Source organism: Osmerus mordax, chromosome 11 (genome assembly GCF_038355195.1).
Source record: "Osmerus mordax isolate fOsmMor3 chromosome 11, fOsmMor3.pri, whole genome shotgun sequence".
NCBI classification, from domain to species: Eukaryota; Metazoa; Chordata; class Actinopteri; order Osmeriformes; family Osmeridae; genus Osmerus; species Osmerus mordax.
The window spans coordinates 7,506,642-7,518,438 of NC_090060.1; the positions used below are offsets into that span (position 1 = coordinate 7,506,642).

General features: G+C 49.2%; 1 protein-coding gene across 5 annotated transcripts; it reads right to left on the minus strand.

Moving 5' to 3' along the window:
* Positions 1-3,242: 3,242 nt before the first annotated feature.
* ankk1 (ankyrin repeat and kinase domain containing 1) lies at positions 3,243-11,519 on the minus strand. 5 transcript variants are annotated; one of them, XR_010877792.1, is made up of 10 exons: positions 10,997-11,519; positions 10,163-10,445; positions 9,341-9,492; positions 8,582-8,631; positions 8,205-8,360; positions 7,082-7,197; positions 6,540-6,573; positions 4,214-5,607; positions 4,029-4,106; positions 3,243-3,512 (listed from the first exon to the last, which is right to left on the minus strand). XR_010877792.1 is itself a non-coding variant. In XM_067246494.1 (9 exons), exons 1-8 carry the CDS (start codon positions 11,179-11,181, stop codon positions 4,334-4,336), a joined length of 2,250 nt encoding a protein of 749 aa, XP_067102595.1. In that variant the 5' UTR covers positions 11,182-11,519; the 3' UTR covers positions 3,243-3,512; positions 4,325-4,333. The 5 variants fall into 5 exon arrangements, 3 of the variants coding, with proteins under 3 accessions (XP_067102595.1, XP_067102594.1, XP_067102593.1); XR_010877793.1 differs by lacking the exon at positions 6,540-6,573 and having other exon boundaries at positions 4,214-5,563; XM_067246494.1 differs by lacking the exon at positions 4,029-4,106 and having other exon boundaries at positions 4,325-5,607.
* Between the last annotated feature and the right edge of the window lie 278 nt (positions 11,520-11,797).

The window sequence follows — 11,797 nt, forward strand, 5'->3', positions numbered from 1 at the left end:
TCAGCAGGCTAAACAGGCATCTTCCCGGGCACCTCTGGCCTCGCCGGGGTAATTGATTGTGAGTGATCTCTCAAGGCTCCAGGGGGGTCATTTTCCAGTCTTTTTTTTTTTTTCGAGGGTGATGATGTAGAAAACATCTCCCAGGGCCTAGATTCCACCCCGATGCTGTCGCTGTGTCTCTGCAGGGGGATGGAAACAGGATCCCCATCCCGGGTGTGGATCCCTTAGCTGGGCCATCCCGGGGCATCCTGGGGCCTGGTCTCTGGCAGGCCTCCAGGATGTCTGGCTCTGCTCTGCTCACACGCACACACTCCTAAATCTATAGGGTTAGGGTTAGTCATAACACACTGAACACTTGTACACATAATACGCCATGGCTTCCCAGAGCTTTCCACCACTTCCCAGCTTTCCGCGACGTGACCCGCTGGAAATAATGTCTTAACCTTTAAAAATGGTCGATGTGAACAGTAAATAGAGAGCACTGACGTAAATATGTTAAAAAGTGCCAATTGTGCTTTCTCCCTCTTTCTTTTATCTCTGTCTCTCTCTTACTGTATGTTAGAGGGAATGTCACAACGCTGCATAGGGAATGTAGCACTGCATATGTCAGCCTTGCAACCCCCTCATTCTGTCAACACCATTACTCACAGCTGATGCTCCAAAGCCACCTTGTTTTGCTCAGAATATCCCATTCTGCCTGCTGCTCTGCTTGTCCTCAGCGTGGCTGCCATCAAACATGCAGCTCTGGGATGATTAATGGGGAGTATTACAGCTTTCCCGCCCAGCCTGGAAGATCCCCCCTCCCCTTCACTAAATCTAGTCCTACAAACACACCTGTACACGCACGCATATTTACACCTGAACACACACACACCCGAACACACACACACTTGAACACACATGCACAGACATTCATTTGCACCTCAACACAGCCGCACACACACATATCTAATGTACGTCACACAAGGCTTGAACACGGAGGAAATGGAAGCTACTCTGTCCCTGGAGTGTTCTAGAATAATGTACCCGCTACAATGTATCCCATTTCCCTCTCCCCACCTCTCTCTCTCTCTCTCTCCCTCTCTCTCTCTCTCTCTCCCTCTCTCTCTCTCTCTCTCTTTATTTTCTTACTATCTCTTTATTCTCTCTCTATTCCCTCTTTCTTTTCTCTATCTTCTCCTTATATTCTCTCTCTCTCTCTCTCTCTCTCTCTCTCTCTCTCTCTCTCTCTCTCTCTCTCTCTCTCTCCTCTCTTTATTTTCTTACTATCTCTTTATTCTCTCTCTATTCCCTCTTTCTTTTCTCTATCTTCTCCTTATATTCTCTCTCTCTCTCTCTCTCTCTCTCTCTCTCTCCTCTCTCTCTCTCTCTCTCTTTATTTTCTTACTATCTCTTTATTCTCTCTCTATTCCCTCTTTCTTTTCTCTATCTTCTCCTTATATTCTCTCTCTCTCTCTCTCTCTCTCTCTCTCTCTCTCTCTCCCTCTCTCTTTATTTTCTTACTATCTCTTTATTCTCTCTCTATTCCCTCTTTCTTTTCTCTATCTTCTCCTTATATTCTCTCTCTCTCTCTCTCTCTCTCTCTCTCTCTCTCTCTCTCTCTCTCTCTCTCTCTCTCTCCCTCTCTCCCTCTCTCTTTATTTTCTTACTATCTCTTTATTCTCTCTCTATTCCCTCTTTCTTTTCTCTATCTTCTCCTTATATTCTCTCTCTCTCTCTCTCTCTCTCTCTCTCTCTTTCTCTCTCTCTCTATCTCTCTCTCTCTATCTCTCTCTCTCCCTCTCTCCTACTGCCAGCTGTTTATTCCCCAGTTATTTCTAGCAGATTTCATCATAACCTTATATTGTTCTCTTATCCACTTTCTTTTCCTCCCACTCCCCCTCTCTCCCTCCCCCCACCTCCCCTCGCTCTGGACAAGCTTTGTGTTGACCTTTATCACAAATCCGAAGGCTTCACATCTACAATGTTCCGGTATTTTCGGCGAGGGTCCTTCGGAGTGGAACCAGACTGAGCCTGGGAGAGAGCAATGATCGGCTCACTTCTGACTCGTGGGTCCAGATGACAGGCAGCTCTGCTGGGGTTTAGCGTGCTGAGGCAAGTGTTGCTACCATGTTGAGGAGAGCGTGTCTCATTACAGGAGAGGTGCTCTGGTAGACCCAGGATGGCGGCAGCCCCACAGAGGGGGGGAGGTGCAGGGAGGGGGGAGGGGTATTGAGTAATCAAAGCCCTCCATTGACAGGTATCCCAGCCAAATCGGGGCAGTCTGCGCTCTTCCCAGGCACCTACCTGTCCTCCCCAACAGGCTGTTAATCGTATCCCTAACCCTGAGCCTAATACCATGGGTAAATGTGATGTTTAGTTTTTTTGTAGGGAAATCGTGCTCAAGCAATTCATTTTCTTTCTTTGTTCTAGCACGTAAAAAGACGGACAAGCGGGCTCAAGGAACATGGCTCAGTCCTTAATTAGTTTTGTGCGGGAAAAGCATGATACCGGGTTGCTGGGTAGGTAAGCAGGTTAAACAGGCGACCAGGAAAATCCTTGTCACATCTGTTTTAGAGCAGGACAAATCAGGAACGTGACTGCTGTGTGGGGGCACAGCCAATGATACTCTGCCCTGGCACAAGCCAAGGGTTCGGCCCTGCTCGATACACATCGCCATGGCAACTGAGAGCGGGGTCCTCTCAGGCCTTGCGAGGTGGGCTGTCTGCCGGCTTCTAGATGTGAGCAGGTCTCCAGTCCACTACAGCCCTCAGCAGGTGGACACACACACATAACACAGACACACACTCACCTCGTTATGATCACACACTTTATGGCAGGGACCTTCAGTCAAACAAAATGTACCTTCAGTACATAGAAAATCAGAGTCAGTGTTGATGTCTATATAACGTATATAAGGAGCACTATAATATCCACTTTGTTATAAATCAATGCATGGGTTTCTTGTTGTAATGGCATGTATTAGTAGATATGTAACACAGTACATTTTGCTGCACCAGGAGTTCACAAATCATCCTGGTTCTTGGAGAGAACCAGGTTCCGGGCTGACCTGAGTCATGGGTGGAGTGGTGTCTGGGACTTGAGCCGGAAATATTTTTCCAAAAGCCACAAATCTTTTTGGAAAAAATGTTGATTGTAATTTTCTGTAAATATAACAGTAGTAACAGAGTCCAACACAATTATACTACATAAAGCTCAAAAACATATTTTGAGCTCAAATTAAGGCAAAGAAATTCCACATTACCAGTGGAAGTTCATATCTAAGATCAGATCAAAGATTGACTAGGTCCTAGGTTGGGGCTAAGCCCTGAAGGTTTACTATGTCTGGCTCCACCCCTGACCTGAGCTGAACACAATGTATTTTTCCGTCAGGGTTTAGGAACGACTCCTAACAGGAATCACAGGAATGAAAAGAATCCTAAAACATTTTTCTTTTTCTGAAACAATATCCGTCCGTCATCCTCCTTCTCCTCCTTCCCCTCCTCCTCCTCCTCCTCCAGTATCTGGATCATCTCCTCTCTCTACTCCTCCTTCTCCAGTATCTGGATGTCAGAAATATTAATCTATCATGCATTGTACAGTCAGTCGGTGAACAAGTTTAAGAAAGCTTTATTGCTTGCGGCCGCAAGGAGGCAAAACATCACACGCCATTGTGCTACAAAGTTTGTCCGCTAGCATGTAAACCTATGTAAACAGAACCGCTCTTGACAGTGATTGGTTAAAACAATGGCATGCAAATGTCCCATGGCCCTTCCTTCATTGGCTCCCTTGCATAGACCTGGCGCGCATGTGCGTGTGTGTTTGCATGTGTGCTCGTGTTTACGACAGCAACAATGAATCTCCGGTCCTGATGTCGTAAAAGCTCCTTCACATAGGTGTCAAGCAAATGGTCACCAGACCTCGCGTCTCCATCTAGTTCAGAGTTCAGATTTGGGGGTAGGCCTCTCTATGCACACAAAGAATGCTGAACACAGTATCATTTTATACAGAATAAAGTTATATCTTCAATTTTGCCGGCACTGGATCACCTCCTCTCTCTACTCCTCCTCCTCCAGTATCTGGATCACCTCCTCTCTCTACTCCTCCTCCTCCAGTATCTGGATCACCTCCTCTCTCTACTCCTCCTCCAGTATCTGGATCACCTCCTTCCTTACTCCTCCTCCAGTATCTGGATCACATCCTCTCTCTACTCCTCCTCCAGTATCTGGATCACCTCCTCTCTCTACTCCTCCTCCTCCAGTATCTGGATCACCTCCTCTCTCTACTCCTCCTCCAGTATCTGGATCACCTCCTCTCCTTACTCCTCCTCCAGTATCTGGATCACCTCCTCGCTCTACTCCTCCTCCTCCAGTATCTGGATCACCTCCTCTCTCCCGCTCCTGCGTGCCAGCTCCAGAGCGGTGCACCCCGAGGCGTCCCCCAGCTTCCTGTCCGCCCCGTTCAGGAGCAGTGCCCGGACAACGGCTCCGTACCCTCGCTGAGCCGCCAGGTGCAGGGGCGTGGCCTGGCCCCCGTTCCTGGCATTGACCAGGGCACCGTGGGAGATGAGCTGGAGGACGCTGGGGAAGCTGCCGCTGTGGCAGGCCAGGTGGAGCGGAGTCCAGCCGCGGTCGTCCGCCAGGTGGGGGCAGGCATGGGCCGCCAGCAGCTTGGACGTGGTGTCCTCTTGCGTGTGATGGCAGGCCAGGAGCAGCGGCGTCCAGCCGCCCTCGCCACAAACGTCCACGCTGGCCTTGTGGCTTTCCAGCAGCAGCAGGCAGGCGCCGTGGCCCTTGAGGGCCGCCAGGTGCATGGGGGTCCAGCCCTGGAGGGTGCGGGCGTCCGGCATGGCTCCCTGGGCCAGCAGCTGCCTGCAGATCCCTGCGTGGCCCTTCAGGGCAGAGACATGGAGCGGGGTGTAGTGCCTCCTGTCCTTGAGGTTGACCTCTGACCCCTCCTTGATGAGGAGCCTCGCCACCCGGAAGTGCCCTGCCTCTGCGGCCAGGTGGAGCGAGGTGGACTGCGATTGGTCCACTGCGTTTGGATCCGCCCCTTGCGAGAGGAGGAGCTTGGCGATGCTGACGTGTCCATAGGCCGAAGCCAGGTGGAGAGGAGTCCTGCCCTGAGGTCCCTCCCCCTCGGAGGCGCTGTCCAATCGCGACAGCAGTAGCCTGACCACGCTCTCGTGGCCATTCTGAATGGCCAGGTGGAGCGGCGTCCAGCCCGTCTGCTCCTTGGCGCCCGGCCGCGCCCCCTTGTCCAACAGGAGACGGACGTCCCGGTCGTCACCGTTCTGAGCGGCAAAGTGGAGCGGCGTCCAATCTTCGCTGTCCCCCAGATTAACGTCTGCTTTGCTCTCGACCAATAGGGTGCTGATGTCATGGAGACGGTGCAGGATGGAGACAATGAGGGGTGTGTAGCCCCGCTTACTCGGGCAGTTGGTCTGGGCACCATGGGCAAGCACCAGTCGGACACTCTCGATATCGCCGCTGGCAACGGCATAGTGGAGTAGGCTGTTGTTGTCAGAGTAACGCAGAGACAGGTGTTCTTTCTTCAGGGAGCGACGGAAGCTCTGGAAGTCTCTCTGGGAAAGGAAGAACAGGACGCCATCACTGTCCTGGTCATCACCTGCACAGGAAGACCAGAAGAAGAGATCAGATGATGTGTTTGGTGGATGAAGCCAGAGAGAGAGAGAAAGATGGATAGAGAGATGGAGAACAGTGAATGATGCAGGTAGAATGAAAAAGAGAAACAGTGTGTAAGAGAAGGGACGAGAGGTCAATAGAAAGATGAAATATGAGAGAGAAAGAGAGACAGATAAGCCTACTAGTGTTACGTTTTAGCATCCAACCCTTAGTTGAACACAAACTCTTACAGAGGTCACATCATGCTACCTTCACACGCCTGAACTTCCTGCATCCTGCAAGTTTCCCCTCAATTAAAACTGCATTCATCAGACTGTATTCCTTGACACAAAATACCCTGTATACACCCTCCAACCTCTAACCTAGCTCATTTATCTGTGACAAGGAAGAAGTCCGACACATTATTAAAACAAACTGTCGTTTTCAACCCTTGAACCCTCAGTGTAGGCTCGGCAAGAAGCTTTTGACTTCCTTTCTCTAATTAGTTTGTCAGCTTTTCAGACCTGAAGTAAGAACCTTGTAAATGTCAGCTGCAGGGACAGCAACAAACACACACAGTGCTGCACACACACATATTTCTGCACACACACACATTGCAGCCCACACACACATTGCAGCCCACACACACATTGCAGCCCACACACACGCATTGCAGCCCACACACACATTGCAGCCCACACACACATTGCAGCCCACACACACACATTGCAGCCCACACACACATTGCAGCCCACACACACATTGCAGCCCACACACACACATTGCAGCCCACACACACATTGCTGCACACACACATCCCTGCACACACATGAAACACACACACACACACATCCCTAAACACACGTTCACATGCATACACACTCACATTGCTACACACACTCGTCAATGCACACCCTCACATCACTTCTCCATTACCTGAGGCAGAGTCAGGTGCATCATGGATGGATTTCTGAACGAAAGAACAAGGACAATTTTAATAGGTTTATAACATGTTCACTTCAATCCTATTTTAATCTACGTTTGTGGGGACTTAAATATGATATACTTACTGTACATGAGAGAAGAATAAAGAAAGAGAGAGAGAGAGAGACAGAGAGACAGAGTGAGGTACAGAAATAGAAAGGGCAGGTGTCCCTACTCTAAGTGAGGTAGACAGCAGGTATCAAGAGAGACAGAAAAAGAGAAAAATAGAGAAAGAGGTAGAGAGAGGCCGGTGTCCCTTACTCTCTGTGAGGTACACAGCAGGGATAGAGGGAGAAAGAGAGAGAGAGAGAGAGAGAGAGAGAGAGAGAGAGAGAGAGAGAGAGAGAGAGGGGGAGGGTTGAGGTTACAGTAATATGTAGAGAGGGAGAGAGAGAGAGAGGGGGAGGGTTGAGGTTACAGTAATATGTAGAGAGGAAGAGAAAGCGAACGCCAGAGAAATCGAGGTGGAGAGAGAGAGAGCAGGTGTCCCTTACTCTCTGTGAGGTACACAGCAGGGAGTAGTCAGGTGTGTGGTCCCCATGGCTACCCCCCACACTGGTCCCTGGTAACCTCAACACCTCGCTGAGCAGCTCTGTCTTTCTGACCGTCTCTAGAAAACAAACAGACAAAACCTGGATTCACCCACGCAGCACTTTCAGTAGACCATTAACACATGTAACACTATTCTTACACCCACCGCCCTCCTTCCCACACAGAATATGAAGATAAAGGATTCATTGAAACGTCTGTGGAGCAAAATCCCCAAAGAAACACGTGCTATTTTCCTCGTAGTTCTGCATATGGTGCATGAAACAAAGTTTAAGTTATGAAATGCATACCCAAATAACTTCTGTCTCACCAGGCAGGGAAATTATTGAGTTAATTAGCATGCTTCTGTAACATTTTGTGGTGTGACGCATAAATTGTAGTAAATCAGTGATGTGGTTGGAACAGAAAAGGGAAAAAAAGGCTTAACCCCGCTAATGTGAAAGGGTACAGTTTGTGCATACATATGTGTCAGATTAGCATGCACTGTCACTGTGCTCTGAGTCTGGGCTATAATTGCTAGACTGACTTAAAGGTGACCCAGGGCTCTGCCAAGGGCTTCAATCTCCTTCTCAGCCAGGATTAGAGGAGACCGCATCAGGTAGAAACAGCAGGGGTTTGTCTCCTCAGTCAGAATGTTTGTATCTCAGAGTGTGTTACCTCTGACAGCTCTTGCATCACACATGTGAGAGGGGGATGAAGGCCGACATGAACACTGTACAGAGGTGTAGACAGAGGCCAAAGAGACATGAACACTGTACAGAGGTGTAGACAGAGGCCAAAGAGACATGAACACTGTACAGAGGTGTAGACAGAGGCCAAAGAGACATGAACACTGTACAGAGGTGTAGACAGAGGCCAAAGAGACATGAACACTGTACAGAGGTGTAGACAGAGGCCAAAGAGACATGAACACTGTACAGAGGTGTAGACAGAGGCCAAAGAGAAGTCAATAATGTACAAATACCGCAAGAAGATGTGTAACTGTTTCTGGGTTCCTGGTCCCAGTACTGTGTGTGTGTGTGTGTGTGTGTGTGTGGGTGGGTGTCTGCTTGTGTAAATGTGTGTTACCTGAGAACTCAGGCCTGTTCCAGTGTTCCTGGTCCCAGCACTGCTGCATGATGCTGATCAGCAGGTCACTCTCGGGAGGCTTGTTGTCTGGAATCATCTCCAGGCTGGGCCGTCGCCCTGACGACACCTTCATCAGCACCGTGGTTATACTGCTTCCTGGGTCACACAGGAAACCAGACAGCCATGTCACAAACACATTTCAGCTTGAATGGCTGCAGTAGGAAAGTATGATCTGCTGACATTGTTGCTTGACTACTGAAGATGCATATGTCTCTTGTGATGGATTTACTGTAACATAACTGCTGTAATCATTTGATCCTGCTGTTATCAGTTTTAGGGGAATACTCAAGGTGTGCTGAAGGTGTAACATGTCCAACCTGGATAAGGCTTCGACTGGGTCAGAATCTCCCACATGACGATGGAGAAGCTGCAGTACAACAGGCAACACATCAGTCACCCCTGACAACCAAACACCCCTCATTACACAGAATCACCCCTGACAACACAAACACCCCTCATAACGCAGAATCACCCATGACAACCAAACACTCCAGACAACAAAATAGTAATCACTGACAACACAGAATCACCGCCAATAATGCACCACCACCCCTGACAACAAAAAATCCATCGAGTTCCTGGTCCTGTTTGACAAACATGATCTGGTTAAGTATGATAATGAGGCACATGACTGTAAGATCAATAGTCACCACCAGACAGCATTAATGGAAGTAACCTCTTAACTTGTTTTCATCCTATCAGCATGGAGAAGAGGGGTTGGGGGAGGGAGGGTCAGAGGTTGGAAGAGAGAGGGGAATATGGAGAGATGGATAGATTTAGAGAGATTAACAGAAAGATAGCGAGATAGATAGATGGATATAGAGGAGTGAGATATGAAATAGAGAGAAACAGAGAGAGAGACAGAGGAGACTGAGGGTGGAGGGATAGAGAGTTTGGGAAAGAGAGAACAATAAGTAGGGGGGGGTGGAAAGAGAGAGCAAGGGCGGACGTATGTGACACATACACACACACACACACACACAGGGAGCAGTGGGAGGCGATAAGTGAGAGGTGACAGCAGAAATATCGACACCGCGGTGATGGTGTGAAGAGAGCGTTCGCCCTTGGAGGTTCACCTGTAAACATCAAAGGTGGTTCCTGGGGGAGAAGGGGAGGGGCTGTAGGCCTCAGGCGGAATGTAGCTGATGTTCCCTCGCTCCGTTAGCTGCTCGACCAGCTCCTTCTGGTTCGCAGCTTCCTCCCACTTAATCAAGCCAAAATCTGCTATCTGTCAAAAAAGGTGGAAAAAAATATGTTAAAGACAATTAAAGAGAAAATGATCTTCAGGATAGTCATCATCCAGTGATGGCCTCCTGTGAGATTGGAATCTTATCAATCTGCTTGAAGCTTGTGTTTAATTAAAGCCTGTCAGAAGGTCGTTAGCAAACCATGGTGGACTCGTTAGCAGACCAGCACGAGCTTGTTAGTTCATTAGCTGGATCCACATCAGGGCGGCCACGGTAATGGCGGCATTGAACGGACTCACCTTCTCCTCCTTCTCGGTCTCCCTCGCCTCCCTCTTTGCATTTTCCCTACCTCTCCCTCCACCTCCCCATCCACTTCACTCTCATTCACTCTCTATCAAGCTCTCCTTCCCATCCCTTCTTCCTCTCTCATCCCCATCTCCCCCTCCCCGCTCCTACATCTCCCCCACCCTCCCCCTTTTATTTTACATTTACATTGTCATTTAGCAGACGCTCTTATACAGAGTGACTTACAGTAAGTACAGGGACATTCCCCCGAGGCAAGTAGGGTGAAGTGCCTTGCCCAAGGACACAACGTCAGTTGGCATGACCGGGAATCGAACTGGCAACCTTCGGATTACTAGCCCGATTCCCTCACCACTCAGCCACCTGACTCCCCTTTTCCTTCCCGCACCTCCCCCACCCTCCCCTCACCTTGACGTGGAGGTGGTCGTCCAGCAGGATGTTGGTTGGCTTCAGATTGAGGTGGAGCAGCGGCGGGGCGAGGCTGTGGAGGTAGTTCATGCCCATGGTCGCCTCGTGGATCATCTGGAACTTCTTGGGCCATGTGAGGGTATGGCTGGCCAGGAGGGAGTCCAGCGAGCCGCCATTCATGAACTCCATCACCACGCCGACGGGGTCGCTGCAAACCCCGTAGATGGACACGACATACCTGAACTTCACTTTCGTCAACTTGGACATCTCGTCTGTCATCCGTCTGGATGGAGGGAGGGAGAGAGAGAAAGAGAGAATTATAAAGTGAGGGAGATAAACAGAGAGCTCCACAGATACATCTGTCTGTGAGATCAACAGAAACATGTACAGTGCAGTATGTGACCGAGAATGTGGCTGACACACAGACACACACACACACAGACAGATTGGGGAAGGGGGAGAGTGAGGCAGAGCTAATCATGATTAGGCTTGTTATTGCAGGTGCACAATGTTCTTATCCTAGTTCAGGTCATAACAGATTTGTTCCACCAGTTTCCCTTTACAAGGCATTGTTTCCCTCCATAACTGATCTCATCCACACAGTGACTCATTAGCAAATTGCCCTGAAATAATGCACAGTATATGCACCCGGACAGGACACTGAAGTGTTTGGAATTAATCAAACAATTACTACACTGCACATTTACATGCTATTACCATATGGCACTGTACCTCGCATATATATATATATATATATATATATAAAACATGTATATATATTTGACACTATTCTAAACTCTGACATGGCACAGCCCACAACCTCCTCAGTCCTACCTGTATACGTTGTTGCCAGAGAGAGTGGTGTCAAAGCACTTCAGGGCACAGGTCTCTCGCAGCACCTTGAGCTTGACTCTGTACACCGCTCCCAAGCTGCTCTCAGACACTTTGATCCAGTCAGCTTCAAAGTCATCCTTCCTCAAGCTCTTGAACCTTCCAAAGCCCCCGTCCAGATGATCCATAAGTGTACAGATACTTCCCTAACACTCTCTCTAATCTCATACACACACACGCCGATTAGCGTCCGCACACACACAGATTAGTGTCCACAGGGGTCCACAGGTTGGTGAGGGGGGGGGGAGGGCGTGTGGAGCGAGTCAGGTCACTCGTTGGCTATGCGCTTGCTGTTAGAGAGATGTTTCCTGGCCATTAACTGGACGTTTGAAGGCTGTTTGCTGGATGTTTGAAGACTGCTTGAAGGCGTTGCTGGTTGGCTGATGGCTCTTTGCTGGAATTATTCTGGAAGTTTCTTTGCTGTTTTCTGTCTGTTTCCTGGCTGTTTGCTGGTTGTATTCTGGATGTTTCGGAGCTGTCTGCCGGCAGTTTGAATGATGTTTAGAGGTTGTTTGGTGGCTCTTTGCTGGCTGTGTGCGGGTAATCCTGTTTCAACAGCAATGTGGCAAGGCCGGTTCCTGGGCAGGAAGGGAGGGAACCACACGCCAAGAAGGGGCAGATGGAGGGTGAAACCTGATCCTCCAGCCTTGCATGCTTGCTCATCTATTTGTCATAATTCCAGGTGGACCTTTACACACTCACACAACTGTCATGGTGAGCTACAATACTGTAAGTGTGTCACAA